This window comes from Zonotrichia leucophrys, chromosome 19 (assembly GCF_028769735.1).
Source record: "Zonotrichia leucophrys gambelii isolate GWCS_2022_RI chromosome 19, RI_Zleu_2.0, whole genome shotgun sequence".
Taxonomy (NCBI): domain Eukaryota; kingdom Metazoa; phylum Chordata; class Aves; order Passeriformes; family Passerellidae; genus Zonotrichia; species Zonotrichia leucophrys.
The window spans coordinates 4706388-4731613 of record NC_088188.1 but is presented as its reverse complement, the minus strand read 5'-3'; the positions used below and the strand labels follow the sequence as shown (position 1 = coordinate 4731613).

Here is a 25226-nt window from a genome sequence, read left to right as displayed (position 1 = left end):
GGCAGTTGCAGAAGCAAGCAGACCTTTAAAGCCAAGATGTATGTCTCCCTTAATTCCTCTGTGGATTTGTTTCACAGACTAAGCAGAGAGGGTTCTGGTCTCCCAGGACATGTGCATTACAAACACACTGCATGGTGTGGGTTTTATCCCGATGTGTCATGTCATTTGAAAACAGCTTGGAAGGATTCATTTAATATAGAAATTCTGTGAAAAGATAGAGATCAATGCAGAAAATACAGGCACTATTGGAAAATGCCTGCAGATCAAGCTACAAGACTAAGGAGCAAATTGATAATAACAATGGTGATTGATGGTATACTAGATAAGAGAAAACAAAACTCCCAATAAAACAATACAAAAGTCTGTTAACAGAGCTGCTAGGAGAAAACCATGAAATGGCTGGTGAAAGGATGAGGATTCTTCCAAGAATGGACACAAAATTTACAGGTTGGAATCCCAGACCCAGGTGACAAAGCTGCTGCTCATTTGTCTTTATTGTTGGAATTAGGGCATTAATCCTGCAGAATGAGTAACCACATTCTCACATGAAGGTTTGTGAGCTGTTCTGTGGATTTCAGTGGGACTATTCCTCCCTAAAAGTTAAGTGGATTCTTAACAGCTTTGATGAATCAGGATCTAACCCAGTGAACATGACACATCTTTATCACAATGAACCTTGGAAATCGTATAGGATTTCCCTCAGAAACCTCACTCTGAGTTTTTCAAGTTTCCAGACCCAGCCTAGGACACAAACCTGGGGCTGCTCTCCAGCAGACTCTTCCAGGCAGAGGGACTGAGGGATTTCTTTTCATGCTCTGTTACACCGGGGATTGGTATAATGTGACTAAACCAGAACAATGAACACCAGGCTACCTTCCAACGTGCATCCACAGCCATTTCACTAAAGCCAGATGAGCTGTATTATGCCTGTTTATTACTTAATTATCCCTGTAGGTGTTTGAGGTGCCCCACAACAGCTAAAGCAGTCCTTGCCCTGAAGAGCATGCAGTCAGATCTAAGATTAGAGATGACAGCACTGCAAGGGGCTGGACCTGGAGAAAGAACAAGGTTCTTGTTCAACCAGAAACTTGAATGCACATCTGTCTCAAAGTTCAGTTAATTGATTGAGCACTGCTGTGACTCAGGGCTGGGATGACTGATGGAGAGAAGAATTTCAGATGCAGGTTCCTGAAAAACCTGCTGTTTCTGCTGAATTGAATGTTCTGATGTTCTTGTATGGATACTCTGAGAGACACAGAGATCAGACCTTTAGGAACCATGATTTCATGTCAGTGGAATTTTGCAATTTCATAGTGGTTAATGTTTTGGCTCATTGCAGTAATTCCAATGGGATGGAATGTGTATTAATGTCCATGAGCATTCCCTGGGAGACACAGCCCCTGTGGCTCCTACGCTGCCTCCTGTCCCCTTCCTGCTCCCACTGCCACATTCATGACCACACACCTCTTCTTTCATGCTTTGAAATCCATGACCCTCCACCACTTTGCATTATTTTGGGATATGGCCCCCTCTTGTATTTGTGCGGTTCCCAGACAGAGGAAGGAATGATGAATCTGACTCCATGTTCTTTGAAGGCAAATTTATTATGTTATGATACTATACTATATTAAAGAATATATATAGTATATATATATATATAATATATACTATATATTTAGTATAGTATATATAATATATACTATACTACACTATACTAAAGAATACACAAAATATACTTAGAGAAGGTTAGAAGATACTAATGCAAAACTCATGACTCTTTCCAGAGCCTCAACACAGCTTGGCACTGATTGGCCAATAAGTGAAAACACTCACACCAAAAAACAGTGAAACAATCACCTGTTGGTAAACAATCTCCAAACACATTCCAAAGCAGCAAAACACAGGAGAAGCAAATGAGATAATATTGTTTTCCTTTTTCTCTGAGCCTTCTCAGCTTCCCAGGAGAAGAATCTTGGGCAAGGGGATTTTTCCAGAAAAAAAATGACAATAACAGCCCCAGATTTCAGGCATGTTTATAGGTTCAGGGAAAAGAGACCTGACCTGAGTCACTTTATTGCCATCTGCAGAGAGGTGCTTTTCCACCCGCCAGGCATAGATGCAGTTCTGCAGAGCCTCAGATGCTTTGCTGGAGCTCTGAATGCCTGCACCAGGCTCTGGGGCTACTGAAGTGGCCAGGATTTATTGCTGGTTTCCCCAGCATTTTCTCAAGGATTGTGTTTCCCTTCCTGCTTTTTCAAAATGCCATGTCCACTTAAAATCTTCCAGTGCATGCCCTGTGTTCATTATTTAGCAGTACATGGGAAAACCCCTTCAGCTCAAGCTTGCTGTGAGTGCTGTACAATTGTATCCCAACTGCCTCCTCTACTTATCTGCTGCAGTATTTCTGTGAAAGCAAAAGCTGTGCATGGAACAGATGCTTGGAATGGTATTGGGATCCAATTACTGCACTTTTCCAACCTTACATCTATTGTCTAAACTTGGAGCAGGCATATTTTTATTCCTTGGTGACACTATATAAAGACACAATTGGCATTGTGTTTGTTGGCTGACTGGTTGGCAGAGCAGGGGTGGAAGGAGCAGCAGCACCATGGTAGGTTTTATCCTTCCCCATGTCTTTATCTCTGTATTTCTTTCTGACTCTTATGATTCCAACAGAGCAGGAATGATCACACAGCATCCCATGAAATCTCATTGCAGTATCACATTCAGAATGCTGATATACCCCATAGAGTGAGTTGGGAACTCCCAAGGACTGCTCTGCATGTATTTCACAAAGGAGGAAGGCACAGAATATAGATGGAATTGCAGAAAGGAAGAGCTTGTGCAGCTCTGTCCCACATTCACACTCCTGGCATGGCTGGTGTGAGATAGAATTAAGGTCTGCTGTGGTGTGATGGGGACTGAGGGAAAGGGATTTCTCTGGAACTGGGTCTGTGCTGCTCTTGTGGCCCTGAGGAGAAGTAGGAAGCTCTGCAGAAATTTCTGTGTCTTGTCTTTGCCCTGCTCACTGTTGGCTTTTAGCACTGGGACTCCACCAGCCAAGGAGCAAAGAACTCCTGCCTAAGGAACTGTGGGCAGATTGGGCAGATCTTTGTCTCCTGCAAATTCAGAGGAATGACTACAACAGTATTAGGAAAAAAAAATGAGCAGGTGATTTTGTCTCTGTTTATTTTGCTCCTTTTTGCAGGTCCTTTTCAGGCTGCCTAAAAGCAACGCTGCCCCGTGGCTCCCTGGGGCTATGGAATATTTCATTGTGGAGAACACCAGAGAGGGAGTTGTATATGAAAAGCTTTCTCAAAGCTTAGTTCAAACTTGATCCTATTTAAGCAGGTGATGAATGTGATCCACGTGCTGTTCTGAGCAGGGCAAAACCACATTCAATGGCATTTCTAAAATCCATGCACAAAACAAGTTCCAGTTTTAGCCAGTGCCAGCCCAGTGTCAGTGGTTTCACATTAATCATGTTCCTCACCAGTGCTTCAGAACGGACCTTGTGCTGATTATGCCTCTACAGGTGTGGATTTACAGCTTTCCCTTTAATCAGCCTCAGTAAAGTCCAAACCAGCCCTTTTTTGGGTGGGGGACAAGTGCTGGGTCTTAGCTTTTCTTTTTCCCCTTTTTTATTTTTTTTCCCAAGATTTCACTTATCAGTTTTTTCCCTGCCTGCTTAGTTCAATGACACACCAACACTCATTGATGTTTGAAGATATTCCAGGCTATTCTGTGATGAAATGCTTAAGTTAGGAGACGTGAAAATATAGTGAGAGACTCGTCTGTCTCCTCGCTCCCAGCTCAACTGACGATGCTCTGTGGTGGTTCTTTTCATTGTGCCTTTTGTTTTGGGAAAATCTCTTCTGAGGTACCTTACTATACAGGGACACATGAAACAGATTTAAAATGGAAAGAAAAAAATAGCCTTAATGAAAGAAAGCTGAAGAATATCTTTACATAAGGAAGTGATCATTTTTTATTAATCAGAGGGAAATGTATATGTAATTATGCTAGATGAACTCTGTGGGGAGGTTTTTTTCTCTCTTTATGATGTCTTAAGGGATTTATAAATATTACAGAGGTTTTATAGCATCATAATATTTCAGATGTGCAGTAAAGCTACTTTCAAAGGATTAGTGCAGACAAAGCAGCATAGTAAAAAATAATTACAAGTCAGCCAGTGCTACTAGGCTCTGACATCCAGGGCTGATGACAGTGAGAGAGGCAGGGTTCAGGGAGATAATTTTTCTAACAAGAGCAGACCACACAAGTGCTGTGGAATGGAGTTCTGAGAACTGTCTATGGCTCTCTGTTAATTCCAGGGAATTTCAGACGAGCTGGGTCTGTGATGTCTCCCTGCTCTGTGCTGGTGGGCAGCAGGAAGGGCAGCGGCACAAGGAGGGAGAGGGAAGCCTTTTTCTTATTCCCCAAACATCCCCGTGTGTGCTCAGTTCGAGTGACACCTTGTAGCGCATTTCTGTTTGCTGAGGGGAGCAGTGTGCCCAAAACCAGCCTGCACCCTGCTCAGATGTGCTCTGCAGGCTGGAATGTGCCACCTGCACTGAGAGGGCACCGACCGCAGCACGGCCACGGTGACTGACCTGGCAGCTGGAACGGGGCTGCTGGTGGCACTGCTGCCATGGCTGTGGGTGACAGAGTGTGTGTGACACTGTGTGTGTGTGACAGTGTGTGTGACAGTGCGTGTGTGACAGTGTGTGTGACACTGTGTGTGTGTGACAGTGTGTGTGACAGTGTGTGTGTGACAGTGTGTGTGTGACACTGTGTGTGTGTGACACTGTGTGTGTGTGACAGTGTGTGTGTGACAGTGTGTGTGTGACAGTGTGTGTGACACTGTGTGTGTGTGACAGTGTGTGTGTGTGACAGTGTGTGTGTGACAGTGTGTGTGTGACAGTGTGTGTGTGACAGCCCTGGGAGTGTCTGTATGTGTGTGTCAGTGTGTGTGTGTGTGACAGCACTGGGAGTGTCCCTGTGTGTGTGTGTCAGTGTGTGCGTGTGTGTGTGTGAGAGAGCCCTGGGAGTGTCCATGTGTGTGTCCATGTCCCTGTGCGTGTGTGTCAGTGTGTGTGTGTCCATGTGTCCATGTGTGTGTGACTGTGTGTCTGTGTTTGTCCATATGTGTGTGTGTGTGTCCCCATATGTGTTTGTGTGTCCATGTGTGTGTGTCCATGTGTCTGTCCATGTGTGTGACAGCCCCATGTGTACACACAGGCATCTGTTCACATGAAGAAGATTTGCCAGGTTGGCAAAAGCAGCTGCTAGATTTTGGCCCATCAATTAAATTTTGGCCCATCTGTTGAACTTTGGCCCAGCTGTTGGATTTTGGCCCATCTATTAAATTTTGGCCTATCTATTGGGCCTTGGCCCATCTGTTGAATTTGGGGTCATCGAGGTGGAGGAGCCTGTGGCTGGAGAGGCTGGGGAGGCTCTGCTGCTCTGGGATGAGTTTGGGAGATGAAGCCTTCCCTCTGTGTGTCTGCAGGAGGAGAAGGAGCCTGTGGCAGGGAAGGGTTTCTGTGAGGAGGAGGAGAAGCTGGAGTGTCCAGAGTGTGAAGCAGGAGGCTGCAGGCCAGCGGATTTCTGTATCTAGCAGGGATCAAAGGTGTGTCTGTGTGGGTGTGTGCAGGCTGGGACTGCACACAAAAAGGAGTGGGGATGAGCAGGGAGGGGTCTGTTTGTGACTGCAGAGCAGGTAATAAAAAGATCTTCTCTTTCTCACTTCTGATAACGTGGTTTATTTGAATGATCTGAGGCTGCTGCCTGTTTGAAATGCAAATTGTGCCCTTGGAGCAGTTTGTGTTGCTTACTTCTCTAGACTGTTCCCTCCAAGGCATGCACTTGGGTTGGCCTTGTGCTGCTCACCTGCCATGGAAAAGACCTAAACCCCTCTAAAAAACGATGGCTTATCCATAGCTGGGATGTTTGGTGCAGATCTAATGTAAATTATCTCAGCAGAGCAAACCTGTGAGACAAAAATCAACAAATATCCTGTCCCATGCTGCAGCAATCCCTTGTCCAGGCCTGAGATGCAACTTCTGATTCAGAAGCTGTATTTGATGATAACAGAAATTTGAAGACAGGAAATGTCAGCACCGAGATCCCAGAGTGGATGAAAAACAAGGAGAGAGTGTGATGGATGAAAAAGTAATAGTAACTGAGAGTTGACATCATACAGTGGATCACAGCAGGGGACAAAGTCTGAGCAAAATGATGGATGATTCTGCCTTTTCTGTAGTTGTACATGTAGTTGCAGAGGAAGGAAGTACAAAATGTGAAACAGTAAAAACCTGGTGTTATCTTATGTCTACTTTGTCTTGGACTGAACAAACACTTAAGGGCACAGGACAGCAAAATCAGGCTCTAAACAGTGTCCACTGCTGATTCTCCCTGCAGGGCTCTCTCCCTGCTCATCCACTGAGTTGTCTGGTAGAAAAATTAGAAGAAGACCCAATAAGTGGCTGAGTAGGGAAATGTTTCTGCTCGTGTGTTTGACTTTGCTGTCAGGAACACCACATTATGTCATTATTAATTATTAAGAGCATTTTCTGAGGGGCTTGGAGCATGGCGGGCTAAACAAGGGAGTGACCTCCCCACCCTCTCCAAACCAACCCAAACCAACCCAAATCAACCCAAACCAAACCCAAACCAAACCAAACCAAACCCTAACCAAAGCAAAGCTGTGCCTTGTGGCAGAGTGCTGCCCATCTCTCCTCACTGCCAGTGAAGATGTTCCTGTGCTGCAGGAATGGCAGGTGGAGGTTGGTTACTTCCCACTTACTGAAGGGTACAAGTGTGCCCCTGAGCAGCCAGTGAGGGACCTTGCTCACCCTGCTGCATCTTGCCTGGTTTTCCATATTTTTCTTGGTTGTGTGCAAAATGCACTGAGGGGTGGAGATGATAAAGCTCTGCAATAATCCAGTGTCATGGATCTGCTCTGGCATCACCTCTTTATGAATTTATCAGGGCAAACAATGCCTCATGTTATGAAGTAAGAACAAGGTATTTTCATCTCCTTCCTCCTTTGTATGTAGAGGCAGAAACTGATTCCCCACCCCCTTTTCTTCTAGGTCACCCTGAAATCAAATTTTCTTCTGATTCCCTTGAACATCACCCCCCCTCCCACCTTTGCAGCATATAAGAAATGGATCCCTTTTCTTACATCCAGAGAGGCAAAGGCCACACACACTCATTGTCTCTGCCTGCCTGTGTCCCTGCACACCCTGGTTCTTTGGGGCTCCCTGACACTGCCAGAAAGGAGAAATATAAAGAACCTCAGTGAGGGCAACTCAGCTCAAAGAAAACGTCTGGTACAACAGAGTTTTCTTGGGACCAGATTTTGGTATGGTTCCATTTCTTCATTTAAAGCCTCTAAAACAAACCAAAACCAACCAAAAACAAAACAACAACAACAAAAAAAGACCCTTTAAAATCCAGGCTAATTGAAAGAGTGCTAACACTGGAAAGACAAATGAGTGATATGCGACAAGCCTGTGGTTTCTCCTCTAAAGTGAAGTGTTGTTTTCTTCACAATGGGATGATTAATACTCTCAGGCAGGAATATTAATAGGCTTGTTCAGTTGTTGCAACATTCTTCCCACTGCTGTGCTATTGAGGCCTCGGAATCCGAGCCCAGGGGACCCTCAGCTCTTCAGTTTCTCATCTGGCACGTTTTGTATGTCACTCTCACAGCACATGTTGCAACGAGAGCTGCTCTATCTCTGCAAAGTGCAGCCTGGCACACTTTGGTTTCAAGAGTTGGGAAATCAAGGCAGGCAGAAGTGATGTGTCAGTCACCCACTTTCTCCTCTGTGGGTCACCTACTAAATCCTTGGCATCTTAGAAGCCATATGTTTGCTCAGCTCTGTGATGTTCCTTTTAATATGTCTTTCTTTCAGAGAGAGACTCTGGAGTCAGAACCATGAATGTGTTCATTAAAAAATTCTGGAGTGTTTGGAATTGTCAGACAGCAGCACAGAACTGTTCTATTCTGAGTTATTCTTTTCTGTTCTCTTAGAGCTGTCTTTTAATTCAAGTTGCCCACAAGAAAAACAATGAACTCTGTTCTGTTCCTGCTCCACCTACTTCTCTCTCAGCCTTCCCCTTCATAGCACCTCCCTGCCCACACCTTGGGCAAAATTGGGGTGCAGTTGTTTCTGTGATTATGAATTTTCTGGCTTTTTAGGGCAGGTAAGCTGCATTCTCAGTACAGGGAACTGGTAATCCAAGATGATCTATGGTGGATGCTACAAGAGTTAGCTTGAACCTGGTGATGGAAACCAATCCCAGCTGGCAGCTGTTCATGGGCCCCTGTGAAATGTATTGGTGGTCTCAGCCCCCTCTTATTTATGAGCAGGTCATAAATGGGATCCATATCCAGACCTTCAGCAGAAAAACTAAAAATTGATTGAGCATCCTGGGCACTGATCTCCTCTGTCATCCCTGGAGACAACAAACCAGAGAGTAACTGTGAGTGAATATGTTAGGATGAATTTTTCTAGTATTTCTCCTAGGCTGGAAGTTAATTATTTTTAAGGTCCCACCCAACCCAAAACATTCTAAGATTCTGTGATGCTACAGTAATTATTCCCTGTATAATCAGTTTTCAATCTTCTTTGCCTTGGAAAGAACTTCACTAATGTACAGAAGCTTTTTGGGTGGTTTTTGATTTGCTGGTGTGTTTCTAATAGATATTGAGCTGCAGCTTTTGCATTTATCTGATCCTTCCTTACAGCTATAGCCCTTGCTTGAAGCCTTACAGCCCAGAGAACCCAATAAACTGAGGAATAATGGAGGAATTGCCAGTGTTTGGCATTTAGAAGAGCTGGACCCCACTGCCCATGGCTGTGGTGATAGCTGAAAAAATGCAGATGGTTTCCTAGCACGGGGAATATTTATCAGTCTGGGCATGGATGCTGTGTTTGGCTCCAGCAGAACAGCCCGTGAGGAGGGCAAAGCCTGTTCTGTGTCCTGCAGGAGCCCTCAGAACCAGCCCCACTGCCCTGCCCAGGCCCCCAGCCCTGCTGTCCCCCCACAGCTGGCTGGGCTCTCCCCTGGGTCACATCTGCTTCCCCTTTACCTCAGGGAACAAACCCATGGAAATACATAGGATTGTTCTGAATATTTCCATTCGATCTGCAAGTGTTGAAAGCCTCCTCCAGGCACCTCACGTTATGTGGAAGATTGCCCATTACTGCTCAAAATAACACTTATTTCATGTGGAGGAGGAGGAGGAGGGAATCTGTTTATTCCAAAATCAATATTTCTACATTCATTAAACATTCCACTTATTAACTTCTTTTTTCCATGCCTGTGGTGGCATTCTATCCTTGTTTTTATCCTCACTACAAGTATATTTTTCACTTAATTTCCATTCCTATTTCCAAATTTTAGTTCTTTGAATTAGCTGATAGGAGCTTGACAGGTCTGGAGTGTGGGTATGTGGGAGAGTGTCTAACATTGCCCTAATTTCCCCCCTTCCATATCCTGGGATCTAAACCAGGGTGGCTGAGTGCAGAAATCTGCCTGGCAAATTAAATTGATCAGACAATGTATGCTTCAAACAGAGTCAAGTGGGAATATTTTCTTGAGCTGCTCTGCTCCTCAGGATATTTGAAATCAGTATTGAATTTGAACTTTCACAGGCTTTTTTATTTTGATGAAAGGAGACAGTAGAAGTTGCCTTCTGTTTCATGCAGAATAGCCCAAACTAAGTAAGACTAATTTTCTGTGACACGAGAACCAGGTGGGACTATGATAATGAAGTTTAAAAGTAAAAATGATAAAGAAAAAAGTAATCTGTCTGGAAGGGAACTCAAAAGGCATTGCAGCTCATTATCCTGCCCCAAGTAAGGATAACACAGTGGTTAAAACACTTCTGTAATCCTTTGGAATCACAGATTTTATTCTTTACTGCAGAACAAGAACTATATTGTCTTAGGCAAGCTGGTTGGGCCCTTATTCAAAGATATTTAATGAAGCCTAGTTCTGACTGAGTTTTAGTGAGCATTAGATTCTTAGATATCATTGTAGCTCTTTCCCCAATCTTGCTCTGTCTCAGCCTCCAGACTTAAGAATGGTGATAAAAGCAGTCCTGCCCTTTCATTTGAGATGATTATCTTGAATATTAAAATAACATGGTCTGGTAAGGTATTGCACTGCAGTGCCATAGGTTGGTGCAGGAGTAGAGGCTCCAGGAGTAGAAGGTGTTCCTGCTTGGGAAGGATTAATCTGTTCTGTCAGTGCTGGTTCAGACCAAGCAGATTTCCAAACATTTCTGTGTGAGTAGGAAATGATATAACTTCCCTTTCCAGCTCCTGAGCTGAGTCTTCATGCAGGGCCTTGTTTGGAGTCTGGCTGCCAGTCCCAGCATGGGAACTGGGAAGAGGGAGACCTTACTTACCTGAATTCTGGAATTTCTTGAGACAGCAGGCAGGGAATTCTAGCTCATATCTTCAAGTGACACCACTGCACACCAAGGGCTGTCACCCCTGAGCTCTGCAGAGCCAGCATGGCAGGGGAGAGGTCCCTGTGTGACATGGCCTGGGATCCTTTGAGGTGGAGGTGACCCTGCCCCAGGAACAGGCAGCTCCTTGGGGAGCCAGCAGTGCACCAGGCAGGATGCTGGGCCACACTTTGGGTCCCTCAACTTTTTAAAGGCAGCACAGTGACAAACTGTCCTGGTTTGTCTGAGTTATCAGGTCCCAGGACACAGCAGGGAGGGTCAAACAGCCTCAATCTGTTAATAAGGCAGCAATTTTTATAAATAAATATATATGTATATATTCAATCATATGTATATCTAAAACTATCTGTCTATAAGATTGAATTTTAAAACCTTATAATAACAAAGCACAATCCTCTTATATTACTTGACTGTGTAGTTTTCACCTTCTGTTGAAGATGTAATTTGTTTTCATGGATGCTTAACAGACAAAGGAATATATATTTGATCTTCTTATTTGTATTACAGGCTCCCAAAAAGGCAAAGAAGAAGATAGAAGGTGGTTCCAATGTTTTCTCCATGTTTGAACAAACCCAGATCCAGGAGTTCAAAGAGGTTGGTCCCTACTCTGCTGTTCTCTATAGTCTCCTGTTATTGCTAATGAATAACATAGGTTTTGTTTGTAATCCTTATTCAATTCTCCATCTGCTTTAATAGAACACACAGTTGTTTTCTGAATCATCTCTGTGGTTTTGGCTGGTAGATCATTTTCCTTGTGTGTTTGTTTGTTCTTTCTTTCATTCTTTCTTTCTTTACTTCCCTCACTCACTCCCCTGTTTCGCTCTAGACTTATTTGAAAAGCACCCAAGCCCCCACCCCAAAATAAAGTAAAAGCATCAGCTCATCCACTTCAGCCCTGATTCAGGAAAACACTTGAGCACATGTTTAAAGTTAAGTGATATTTTAAATAAGAATAGTCTTATGTGCTCAAGTATTGTCCTGAACAGAGATGCCAGGCTGAACCAGGGCTTTCATTCCTGCTCTGTTCCACATCAGCAACAGAAAATATTTGTCTGTGCCCTTCTAAAGCTGCCCACAAAGGAGAAATGAAAATGCCAAGGAGCCCTCAGCTTTCTCCACAAATGCCAATAAAACAAGACAACATGTGGAGATGAAGTAAGCAACTTCCAGCTCCCAAGGGATTTGGTGTTCCAGGCACTGTAGTTTTTTGACCAGTTACCTGTGAGGAGGTAAAACTGATGGGTGGCCTAAAAGCTGGAGAATATAAAACACAGATAATCTCTTTGATGAGTTTCTGCTCTTTTTCTGTGGGGACAAATTAGAGAGTCCATGAGACCATCACATTCTGCACTGGTTTGTCATTTTAAATTACTGATTTTTTCCCCATTTTTTCTAACTCATGTCTCCAAAGCAATTTCCAGTGTGATAAATGTCTGCTGTTTCATGTTGTGCTTTCACGTGGCTTTCAAGTTTACTTTTCTTGAGGATTCCCACCAGGAAAGCTCAGTGATGGACAAGACCAAACCCAAGGAAAGGCCTGGGGATATGACCCAGCTAAATTAATTGGAATCACTAATCACTTCCTCACAGTCAATGGGAATGTTTGACTCTCTTCTCCCACTTCTTCTCTATATCCTAGGAACCTCCATTTTATTTTCTCCAGGAATTACTGTTTGAAGATGGATCAGCACAAAGAACTGGACAGAATGGCATTATTTGTTCTTCTTTAAATAAGATAATACCAGGAGCATTTCTAGGGGGATGGTGGCAGAATAATGGCAAAAGCATGAGGCAGTGGAGTGGTCGAGTGAAACCCAAAACCATGTTGTGTCTAAGAACTGCATATCTGGGACACATATTTCTGAAAACCTGGTTTGGATTAGAATATTTTTATCTAGAGATTTCAACCAGCTCATCAGCAAATGTTTCAGCATTGCTGTTATGTTATTTAAAATTCATCCATTACAGTGCCTGATGCTCTTCCTGTCTCCTGTGAGCTGCCTGGGTTTGGCTTTGCTCTTCGTATCTTCTTTCCCTTTTGCTTCTGAATTATGGGGAATCACCATTTAAAGCAAGGGCAAAACATCTCCAAAGAGTTGGGCTTAATTTTTTGTAAGGGGATTGATTGGAAGGTAAATATAAGATTATGAACATAATACTGAATGGAGCCTCATGGGCAAACTGGGCTGTGAGCAGTGAGGCTTTGCAAGAAACTGGAGGAGAAAATACCTGAAGATTTGTGGAGATAACTTGTTCATGGGAAGAAATGCACTCTGTAGGGCAGCAGACTTTAAAACTCTGCAAGTTACTGCAATCTCAGGGGAGCTCTATCTGAAGAAAGAATAATTCCTGGCCATTGCAAAGATACTGTCCCATATTGATGTGCCTGTCAGACAGATAACCAGCTTCAGAGTCATGCCAGGATCAACTCATATTCCCCATGGCATGACCAGGGGAATTTCAGGTCATTAAAATCTTTCCAAATCAATGAAACATTATGAGTGTGATGGCAGCCAAGAGATGGACACACAAATGGGTAAACAGATAGATGAGCAGTTAGCTGGCTTGGTAAACAGTGTTTAGAGCACACCAAGTCTGTGTTGGCTGAAAATAAAAATGAAAACAAGTGTTTTTATCTATCAAAAGTTAAATTTTGCCTGACAAGGGTATTTAAGGTCAGCACATCAGTGTCAGTCAGAGCACACAGCACAGTCTCAAAGATGCAGTGTATTGGAAAGGGGAAAAAACTTTGAATAAACAATCTTATGGAACTTACATTTCTCTTTACTTTTGAAAGTTCAGCTATCTCTGTGTGATGGATCATTCTAAGGCTCAGGAGGAATCGACTTCAGGTTGATAGCAGAGAGATATCCACAGAAATGAAATGTTTTACAGAAACATTTCAGCCTCGTTCAAAGAATGGAGTATGGGGAAGGTATAAACACAGAGCAAACTCTGGCTAAATCTACCCTGACTAAAGCCTCCCTAATTCAAACTTTTATGGGTTAAGGGCTGAATGGCTGGAGCTGCCAGCATTGGCTTCAGCCCAATGCACGCTGCACTGAGCATTAATTTAGTAAGAAGAAGTTTGGGTGGGTTTAATTAAGCCCCTTGCCAAGATACAGTAATGTGTTGAAAGTGAGGAAAGTGCAATGATGTGGAGGAATCAAAGGAAGTTAAATATTCCTTTTTACAGCATGAATATCATCCTCCCATGGACTGATGTGTGTGACTGGAGCACTGTTCTGTGCAATGGAAATGGCAATTCCTGTTCCTTTTCCTTCCCACAGGCTTTTACCATCATGGATCAGAACAGGGATGGCTTTATTGACAAAGCAGATTTGAGAGACACTTTTGCTGCACTAGGTAAACTAACAATTCAATACTTAAGAGATATGCTGTCTCAGTTGCAAGCACAGAAGAAAGGTTGGTATTAGAATGACAGTGGGGGAAGAAATGAGATACACAGGGGCAAAAGGAAAGCTGTTGTGTTTGACCTTCCTCCCTGTGGTGGTTGGGATCTCAGCTCCAGCTGGGAAGTGTCCTGAGCAGGGAGTGGAATGAAGATCTGATCCCTCCCCTGCAACTATTTCAGAAGAAGCCCACCCAAGCAGGGGTCCATGCCAGGCATTTCTGATTTGCCTCTGAACCCAGGCTTTTTCATCTGGGAGCCATGGAATATGCACTGATTAGCACTGCAGTCATGGACTAGCTGCCCCTCTGCCCACACAAACCCAGGAGGGCTCCATGTGAAGTTCTGGGAGTTTGTGTGGGGTGAAATGTGCATGTCATGAGATTAGGTATTGTCCATTCCATGGCTATCACAACCTTGATGATATCAAACACATTAGAGCAAATCTTCCCAAGGAAAGAAAAAATTCAAGCGCTCATGATCCCAAACCTGGAGTTGTATCCTTCTTGCAGCATTTGAGGCTTGAACAGTGATGTAGGCATTTGGGCTTTTGCCATCTGGAGCTTATTAAAAAGAGCTTGATAAGAATCTTTAGTGCTCCCCGGGGTGGAATCAGACGCCAGCAGAGTCAGTGCAAGGAGCAGAAGCTCCTGAACTCTTTATTGTGACAATGAGGTTTGCAAACTTTGGCCTGTAGCTACTGTTACCCTGAAATATTTATTTCTTCAGGCCAAGTTCTGCTATCTTTCCTGTTCAGTGAAGCCTTTCAATGCCTATAAAGTACATTCACAGCAAATTACCACTCAATTTGAGGAGGGTTGCCAGGGTCTAAACTCTCATCAATAGGGCTGCACAAGGATGGGGAAGGGATCTCATCCATCTGCCCTCTACTCAGAGAGGTGTCTCAATATCCAGGAGGGCAAAGTCTGAGACCTTGGATTCACTTCAGTCACTTTGATCTCTGCTATATTAATATCAGTGGGGCCCATATTTCACCTGAGGTAAAAAAAAGCCCCAACTCAAAAGCATTTTATTTGGAAGTTCCCCTTCTCTCGTCCACTGCTGGCCATGTCTGTGTTATTTATCCTTCTTGCTCCTTCAGTCACCCTTTGATCTCAGAGCCAGCTCTGCCAATTTCTTTTTCACTGGGGTATTTGGGAGTTGTGTTCTACCATGTTATTAGCAAAGTTGCACAGAGCCCTGAGCTCCCCAGTGGGAGGAGATGAATGGGAATCGTTTTTTGAAACACAATTTGTGATTTATTATGAAAAATGATCTCTGCTGCAGGTCGTCTGAATGTCAAGAATGAAGAGCTTGAAGACATGGTGAAGGAGGCGCCAGGTCCTATTAACTTCACTGTCTTCCTTACTATGTTTGGGGAAAAGCTGAAAGGTAAGTACCTCTGGGGGATTGGAGAGGTATCTGTCAAAGATCCTCAGCACTGAAATATCTCAGCACCTTGCAAATTACAATAATGTCTCCACAGAACAGTGCTTAGAGGCAAGGAGGGATCTCCAGTTTTGCAGACAGAGGGGAAGAATGAAAGGCTGAGGGACGGTGCAGAGGACAACTCAAAGGTGTGATTTAGCTTACATAAACTAACATGAAAGGGCTGAGTTGGGGTCCAGAAAGTGATGAAACCTCAGCAGCCTGGAGCACAGTGCAGGGGAGTTATTCACCATCCAAAGGCTCCTGGGCTGAACTCATGCTCATGCTCTAGTTATAGCACTCCCTGTGTTAGCTGGTTTTAGGTTGTTTTTTAAAAACCCACCCTTTTTGCACTTTTGTCACATTAAGCAAATATGGGCTTTCCTCATTTTCTGTATTAATTGTAACTCCGTGGCCCAGCCTCAGTGTCACTTGAGGTGATTTTGGCATTAGGTGAAGAATTCACCGAAAAACCCTTAATGGAGGGGATAAATTGAAATAATTAAATTTCAGTGGATTCACAATGATAAGGGAGAGGAATTTTACCCATTGCCACAGAATATATAGGGAACACTGTGGGAAGTTCAGGAAATATGAGTAGCAAATTTGCTGTGTGAGCTGGTAATTTAGTCATGTTTCCTCTCCAGTTAATGGATGGAAACTGCAAGAGAGGGGGTGTGAGGCCAAGACAGAACTCCAGTCATCTTCCTACAGGCATAAGAGAAAGGTGAAAGCCTCCAAAGCAGGGCTGGCCTTAGCCAAGCACATTAAAGGAGTTTGTAAAAATAACTAATGAATAGAAAAATGGAAAAATCCAATCCTATCTTCTTAAAAACATTTATTGTTTGGTTGATGGACTCTGGCTTTGTATTGCCAAACACAATTCCAATGAAGGGTTTTCTATGCTTGGAATAGAAAACAGAGTGGTCTGAAAGAAAGAATTCATGTAGCTGGTTCTGGAAGAAAGACACTCTTGCTAAAGAGGGCAGGAAGTCTGGGAAGCACGAGGGGTGATGGAGAAGGCTGGCTGAGGAGAGGATTTTACTGCCCAGACATCAACCTGTGTGTGGTACCACCACCAGGACATTCCAGGTGTCTCCTGGCAGAGTAGGGAGTGCCCTCCTCCATATTCTACCTCCTGGGATATGTGAATATAGCTTGTTGTGGGGTGCCCTGCTGCCCATTCCATTTGTGAGCATGGAAACGAGCTCTTCCTCCTCTCCCCTCTTCCTCCTCTTCCCTCTTCCCCCTTGCTGGAGCTGGCAAAGCCTCTGGTCCTGCCAATCCTGAGGCCTAAAAGCAGAGCCAGCACAGGAAGGTGAATGGCAAAGCAGAGCCCTGTTGTCTGCAGGTTTCCTGTTGGCTACTAGCAAAGGAGGAGGGTTTTTTTAATTTCCATTTGGTGAAGGGAAAATCACAGCTGTGCTTGTCATGCCCTTCTGGTTGGGTTTGTCATGCAAAGGAAGCAGAGCCAAAAGACTGCACATTCCCAATCAAAACTAATTGGGATGAAGAGCCTTTGTAGTGCAATTAGAAAGGGAGAAAGGGCTAGAGGAAGTGGATATGGCAATTTTGCAACACTCTTTATTAGCTAAGTACCACTCAGAGAATTTGGTGAAAGGTGCTTTCTAAGTAAAATTTGTTGTGCTATAATTGATTTCTGTCATAAAGGGGAAGCTGGGATTTTCAGGATGAGCTTTAGCTTTGTATGTTGAGATTATGATGCCAGATGAACAGCTAACAAAACTCGGTTTATGTTAATGCCAACCACATGGAGCTGCTTCTACAGGGAGTCAGAATAATACAATTTGTACAGAAAACAGAGATGCCGCACATCAAAGAAACCACTTTATTTACCAGCTAATCAATAAAGAATGCCTGCTGCATTGCTTCTCTTCAAAGCCAAAGTCCAAGGATATGACAGAGTAGAAAATGTAAAACACAGTAAGGAAAAAAAAATCCCCCCCACAGCGGTGACTACTTAAAATGCAGCCCTCTCCTCAGAGCTGGGGGATGTTTCTCTTCATGGGACAATCCAAACACTCATTAAACACCAATGCTCTTTGTATTGATCACAGATTCATTGCAGTTTGAATGCACTGCCTACAACTTGGCAAAAATAATGTACATGGCCATTGTGTGGCAAGGAGGAGGCCACATAGCCCGAGGTGTGTTCACTGTTCTATCCTGCAGGATCCTGCTAATCCTTGTGAAATCTTTCAAACAAAGCAAACTGTGAAGGCTTCAGGAGAGTCTGTAGAGCAGGGAACCTTGGCTGGGTTCTGTTCTGGTTCTACCTCTGCCAAACTTTGAAACAAACTTTGAATCCTCAACCCCTTTGTGTTGTATCCTTTTTTAATCACTCTTTCAGCATACCAAATAGCTTCATTTTGTCCATGGAATCAGTTCATCTGCTTGTAAATTTGGTTTCCTACAGTTACAAAGATTTGTATTGTGTACACTACGGGAATATTTTGAAATATTGGGGAACAGTCAGGAACAGAGTACACAGTGTATCCTTTGGTGTGGGTTGAAAATGAGTCTACTCAGAATCTGCAGCATTACAGAATAGTCAGAAGCCCCAGCCAAGATTAAGACACTGTGAAAACGAGTCCCTGACACAAATGTTTTCCAGTCTAAAGAGATGGGATAGATAATGGAAGGAAGAAAAGGAAGACCATTACAATAATTTTACTGCTGGGAACAGAAGGACAGAGATATTAAAGTCATACCAAAAATCTGTGCCCCAGCTAAGAGCAGAAGCAAAATCTTGTAGCCACAGTCTAATTCTTTAAACCATCCTGTTTCTGTAAGTAACACTTAATGAAGAGACACTTAAGGGGAAGGGCACAATGGGATTTAAGTGCAGATCACCATCTCAGATTGATCATCCTGTTTCCATTGCATTCCATTGGCATTTGGATTTTATGATGAACTCCATTTCCCTTAGTGAGGGAAATAACCTCTTCTCTATATGGCCAAGAACAAGTAACATCAAAAAGTGTTTTTACAAGGAACGTACAGTGCAAGATTAAAGGAAGCCAGTGAGGGAAACAGTTTGTTATATTTTCATTTCTGAAAGCCACTAATCCTCTGGGTACTGATATTGGAGACCAGTTCCTGGAAGTTTTCTCTCCTGCAGACATAGAATAGATATGAGTTATTATTTTTAAGCTTCTGAGCATTGAACTATTCACCTCTATTGTTTATCTGACATGACAAATGCTGCCGACTCAGGGAACCTTTGTCTTCAAACCCACAACTGCAGAATTCTCCATTTTGCACTGTTTTCAAGCGAATGTAATTACTTAGCAAGTATTCTGCAGCCAGAGAAATACATCCAGGCTTCTAAATTATATTTCATTAATTTCAGGCACGGACCCAGAAGAAACCATTCTGAATGCTTTTAAGATTTTCGACCCAGAAGGAAAAGGCCGCATAAAGGCAGACTAGTAAGTTTATTTCCAATCCTTTAGAAGAATAACAACAATAATAATAATTGCAGTTTTAAAGAACTGCTTAAAAGCTGCATTTTTCATAGTATTTTAAGAGGCAGAGAAACATTTAGCTTTGTAAGCCAGAGTTAAAAGTCTGGACTGTTGTATGAATGTATTTGTATACCAAAAAGAGATGTTATTGTCTTCAGACATTGCAAGAGCCAACGGAAATATAATCACATGTAGGCCATTAGATAGCCTCTTTTTGAAGGTCTGGATATAAATCGACACATGACTCTTTGTAAATTAACTCCATATGTAAAATTAAAATGAATGTCTGGTGCCTAACTCTCAGTGCTTGACTAAAACGGGAAAGCTACTCCCCTCTTTAAAAAAGTGATCAATTTAATTAACTCTGAGACATGGTTTTAGTGCTGGACGTTTTCCTTTTTATGTGTTTATCATTTGAGCCTTCTGCTTCTAGAAATAATTTGCTGTAAAATTCCACTAGATACAGTGAGAGCCAAACCAAATAATACTATTAATAATCTGGCAATTATTGTCAATATGGCTATTTTTAAATAAGGAGGCAGAACTTCATTTGTATTCATATCCTGTTGCACCAACAAAGCAATGTAAAAGGACTTTAAGAGGTATTTGCACAAATGCAAACCCTCCTTGCACTGCCAGAATGGTGCAAGCAGGACTTTCAGGTGAGTGAGATAAATGATATCAAATCAGGGCAGGGGATGAAGATATTGGACCTATTGCTCCAGAGAAGTCATTTATGTACCCAGATTTATGCATATGTTTAAATTTGCTCATATGCTGAAATTTCCTGGTGAATTTGGTGTCTGCACTTCTACTGCAGCAGCCATTTCAGATGGATTTTATAAAGCATGATACGTATAGGAAATCTATCAGGGAACTACGAGTTACAAAACTGCATTTACATCAATTATTGCTGCTTATGTTGTGATAGCCTCTGACCAGAACGCTGTGGAGATTTCCATGACATTATCTGCAATAATTGATGAAAGTTAGTTGAAAATATAAGATTCATGTACAATATTTCTCTCCTTTACAAAGGTGGTTTTCTATGGCAGTACCCCAGTGGGTCTGAGAACTTCAGCAATATGCAAAATAAGAGAGACAGTCCTTTGAGTGAGAACTTCCAAATTAATTAAACACAAGTGGATGTAGCAATCAATCAGAAGGAACAGAAGGTTAAGACCTGTCCTGATGGTTTTGAGGTTAACATCACCCAAAGAGCTTGGGAAGAACAGTCAGGGGATCATATCAGGAATGACTCAAACAACAGAATTAATGCAGCCTTTTACCAAATAGGGCAGATCACACAGTAGTGAAATCACAGCCATGAAATACGAACTTCTGATACTCCAGAACCCATGAAATGTTATATTTCCCACCACTATCTGTAACAATATCCTGCATACAAAATCTGCAGCTTGCCACCCTGTGTTCAGCTCTACATTCCTTGGATGCTGGAAGCCAGTTGGAGTTTGGGGCAAATTAGGAATGCAGTATCACACTCCAAAAGGAAGATGAGAGAGAAATATTTAATTTTTCCTTGATGGAAAAGGTCAATCGTGTCCCCACCCCCACTGCACTGCTAACATTAGACAATTGTTTTAGTTCATCACCACAACAGAGCATAATGTTTACTTATTAGACCCGAGGGTAATGTTGATCATTACAGAACAAACCATTAAATCAATTCTGTGGATGTCTTTGAGGTTTAACTTCTATTCATATGCTTCCAAAATGTAGACATTTGAAGTTTTGAAATAATTTTTCTGTTGGCTCATGCAGCCATTTCAATGCGACAGTTAATGCTAATAAATAATACTTCTCCATATTAAAAAATCCTGGAATGTTTCTCTCAAAAACCAGTCATGCTGACCTTTTAATCAGAACTTCATTTTTATGTTCATGGAGTTAACATCCTTCTGGGGATTTTTATGTCTCTTCCCTCTGCGTGTTTTCACCTCTAGTCTGGAAATGACTCACTTGGTCCATGTGATGGTAGCTGGGATGGAGCCTTCTAACCTTTCCAGAAGCTCCAGGAGTTTATAACTTACTTCCAAATTCAATGACAGACTTTGTTTGTCTGCATCATTATACCACACATAAAACCCTTCCCACAGCATGATGTCAAAAAGAGAAAAAGCTCCCAGTCCCATTCTCAGCTGGTGTAAACTGGGGCAGTGTTTGGAAAGGTTGGATGATTCAGCCCCAAATGCCACTCGTGGGGCAGAGTGACTCAGGCCAACACCAACTGTGCCTGATGCTGAGGCCAATGAAACTCCTCAGATTTGGGCCAAATGCAAATGGACCCAGGGGGATGGAAGAGGTGCCAGGCATGCTGGGCTTTGGAGGTGTTTGGCTGAGCTGGAGATGATTCTCCCCATAGCTGTGGAGCTCTGCTCCTTCCCACTCACCTGGTTTCCTCCAAGACAGCACTGTAGAAAAGGCAAACCCAGAGAAAAACAAAAAATGTCCTACAGATTTCATAGATAATTTCAAAAAAGGCTTTTAAAATATCAGAATGCAACAAGGTATTTGTAAATGTAGAAGGAATTGATGTGAGCCAGGACAAGGGATAACATTTAGACTCCTAAGTCAAGGTAAATGGATTTTTTTTTTTTTGAGGGGGGGTTTGGTTTGGTTTTTGGGCTATTTTTTGAGAAGAATATAAGATTTCTAAAGAAAACAAGATAGAAAACCAAAAAAGTGCATAATTTTTGGCTTTGGAAATGGTGAGTGTTTGTTTCCCTATAAAATAAATAATGGAAAATGTGCATAGATCCTTTAGTCAGTCCTTCTTCCTTGTGAGTGTGCCAGAGCCTACTGGGCTGTGCATCAGAAGATTATAATTAGATATTTGATCTTTTCTTTTCCCCTAAATACTTTAAGCATGTGAATAGAAGACACACAGTGCCCAGATCTCTTTTTAATTCAGGCTTGTTTGCAATGAAGTTTATTTGTGACTTCTGACAAAACTGCTGTAAATGCTTCCCTCCATTCACCAAGCTCCTTCCTGGATCACACTTCCATTTGCATTTGCTAATTCTGTTTGTCCAGGACATATATATCCAATAATGCATATATATCCAATATATCCAATAATTTATGCTGAGAGGAGTGATCTCTTTACTCTTGCAGCCACTATCATTTGAGAATTTGCCTTCAAAAATGCAGTCACATACCAAATGCCCAGAGAAACAGAACAGAAACAGAAACTTGAGACAAAGGGATGAAGAAATTTAGCTAACTACAGAGAATGGTGAAGTGATGCAGGAAAAATATACCAAATAGCTTAAGCTCTGTGTGTTCCCAAAGCTTGCACAGATATATTCACACTTGTCCTTCTTCATTGTTTTCAATTTTCCCTTTCTGGGCTTCCAAATGTGCATTTATACCAACAAGAGCTGCAGAAGTGTCTGTGCCCCTGCCACAGACTGGGATGTGTAGCCTTTTCCTGGAAAAAAATCACATTTGTCAGAGCTGTGAGTGCCATTGTAGCTTTGCCACCCAAACTGCACTTCTGTCTGGGGGACTTCTCTCATGTGCAGAAAGGGAGGATTTATTGTTTTGCCTGAACATCTGCACCCATGGTGGGTGAATTTTGCTCTCCTGCAAATGTTCCTGTTCAGGCATGATTTCTATTATAAATATTCTATATATTCTAAAATTTATATTATAAATAGTTTTAAATATTCCCTTTAAAAAGCAGAAAACACTTCTTCTAGAAGAGCTGCCACTCTCACTCCCCCCACAACAAATTCTTGAAAAAAGCAGCTTTTTTTTCAAATCCACAAACCAAACCAGATTTCTATATTTCCCTCAGCTTTTGTTTTTGTACAACATACTGCTCACCTGTTATCACAGCTTTACAGTTTGTTTTACTGCTCCAGAGCTGTGTCTGGTAATGTATAAATACATTTGGTAGCGACAAAAGGAGACAACTCTGCCTCTTCAGCGTGAATGAAAACTGTGAGATTAATATAGGAATTCTTCTACAGGAAGAGGAAATTATTGGTGTTATTGAAGGGATGTTTATGCGAATCTAAGTGAGTTTATACTGGTGGATGTCCCAGCACGTGGTGCATGTGCTGCCCTCAGTACATGAGAAACTGGGGGAGGTATAAAGATATTTTATGTACAGGGGTTAGACTAGAAACAAAAATAATTCTTCCTGGCTTTTCTATTCACCTCTAAACTTAGGTAAAAAAAAAAAATAAAAAAATTACATGCTCGACTGCCTTCCCACAATGGGTTTAAAACAGAGGGTAAATCAGCTGAGAGTCTGCCCCCAAAAGATTCTCTTTGATGTAATTGCACGGGATGCAGATTGTGTGTGGGATAAGCTCCGTGTTCCAGCGCTGTGACTCCAGATCAAGACAGGGCACCGTGAAATACAGCAGGGCTCATGCAGCTCCACAGCTCCTCTGGGAATGGCTGCATGCAAATAAAGCATTCTCCAGTGATGACTGGCAATAGAGGCTCGAGTTCTCTTTCAAGTCCTCTTTCTCATTTCATGCTCTGTTCCTTTCATCCTCAGATTTTACAGAAAATATTCCCTCTTTTGGTTTTGTTAAGTGATCCAAACTTTAAGCAGCAAGTGAGGAAACCTAACATTTTAGGCTAAGATAAGCATACAAAATTGCTGTATTTCAATTACATTAATAACCTTAAACAATTTTAAACCTCTATAAAGTGTCACAAAAGAGAAATAAGTTGGCAGAGCGAGGCATTGACACTGATGGGTGCCCACAGAAAATCTCTTACAATATCATGTAAGGATTAGCAGCTCTAATTTATGCGGTCACACAGATTTTCTTTCATGCAACTTCAGGAGGGATCTTGCCATCTGAATTGTCATGTGCCATTATCACCCTTTAATCAGGTTATTTCGTTTTATTTGAACAGCATCAAAGAAATGCTCATGACACAGGCAGACCGGTTCAGTCAAGAAGAGGTAAGGAACTTTATTCAAACCAGGAATCCAGCTCCTGTTCAGCACTAAGTCCTTGCCCCTCTTTAAATGCATGAATTTAGCTGAAATCCAGCCTGAGAGGAGGTTGATGCCAGCTCTGGCAATTAGAAACAATTCAAAGCATCTCTTCTAAAGAGCTCCATGGCTAAATCAAAGTCAAACTGATTCTTTGGACTCCCATCCAAGTGCAAGTGTGGCCTATCTCGTGCTGCTCCTCCCCATGGAGGGCAGCTGGGCAACTGATTTACTGGAGTCCAAGTGGATTTGGGTGCGGACTGTGTTCTGGTTTCCATTTCTGCGAGTTACTTGGTTTGAAATCTGAAATGAGGTACTGACTTGGTGGTTTGTGTGAGACTAAGCATGGATTCTGCTGGTTGGGAGGAATTTAGGGGGACTTCATTTTCAGAAGAGGAGATGGAATTGAGCTGGTCTGTGGACAGAACAGACTGGAGTGGACATTTATCAACCAGGGTTTACCTGGGTTTCAGGGAAAGCTCTTTTCAGCAGGGAACTTGTGGGATTCTAGCAGGACTTTGTTAACCAGTTATGTTTCAACTTTACTGAGCCCAAGGAAAAGTTCTCCCTGGTGGTTAAAGGACCAGGGCAGCAGGGAGCTGAGCTGGGTGTAAAATGAAAAGCTGTTCATGTTGCTGTCCCACAGTCTGTGACACTTCTCTCTGTTTGCTTGGCAGATCAACCAGATGTTTGCTGCTTTCCCTCCAGATGTCTCTGGGAACCTTGACTATAAGAACCTGTGCTATGTTATCACCCATGGTGAGGAGAAAGACTGAGAGCAAAGAGAGGAGCTTCTCCTGAGGTGATGCACCCAGTTATTTCATGATGCTCTCATGTACAAACATCCAGGATGTGAAAGTCACGTGGTCATTGGAAGAGAACCAATAAAATAATTGAAAATAGATTAAAGTTATTTAATGTTCCTGTTTTTATAAAGTATCAAAATACCAATTTTGTGAGGGTTGTTTCCCCCATCTTTTTTTTTTTTTTTGCTGTCAGTGGTTTGAAATGGAATTTTCTTGATGAACTGGTGCTTTTGTGATTTATTGACAAACCTAATGTTCACCAGATGGTCCATTGGGCACTGCAGTCTTACTTAACCTCTTGTCTTTTATACATAAGCTCCATGTATTAATTGAGAATTCCTCTAGCTTATTGCACCAGGAAGAGTGTCTGGCAAATAGAATTATGTTCCATTCCACAGCCCCTAGCAATGGAAGTGTAAATAAAACAATCTGAAGTTCTTGTGAATATGCAATATGCCCTCCCCATCTCAGTGATGTGGCCAATTCCTGAAACCACTTGACTCATTTGCTTTGGTGCAAAAGAGCAGAAATAGTGGAACATTGGCTGTTTTTCTCATAGTAAAGTTCACCTAGGTGCACTGAGAATGCAGGGATAATGAATTTCCACCTTCAGAGA

General features: G+C 42.5%; 1 protein-coding gene across 1 annotated transcript; it reads left to right on the top strand.

Annotated features, from left to right (window-relative positions):
• Positions 1-11000: 11000 nt before the first annotated feature.
• MYL10 (myosin light chain 10) lies at positions 11001-24580 on the top strand. Its single transcript, XM_064729198.1, has 6 exons — positions 11001-11086; positions 13783-13858; positions 15192-15296; positions 18706-18784; positions 23723-23771; positions 24482-24580. Exons 1-6 carry the CDS (start codon positions 11051-11053, stop codon positions 24578-24580), a joined length of 444 nt encoding a protein of 147 aa, XP_064585268.1. The 5' UTR covers positions 11001-11050.
• Positions 24581-25226: the final 646 nt, after the last annotated feature.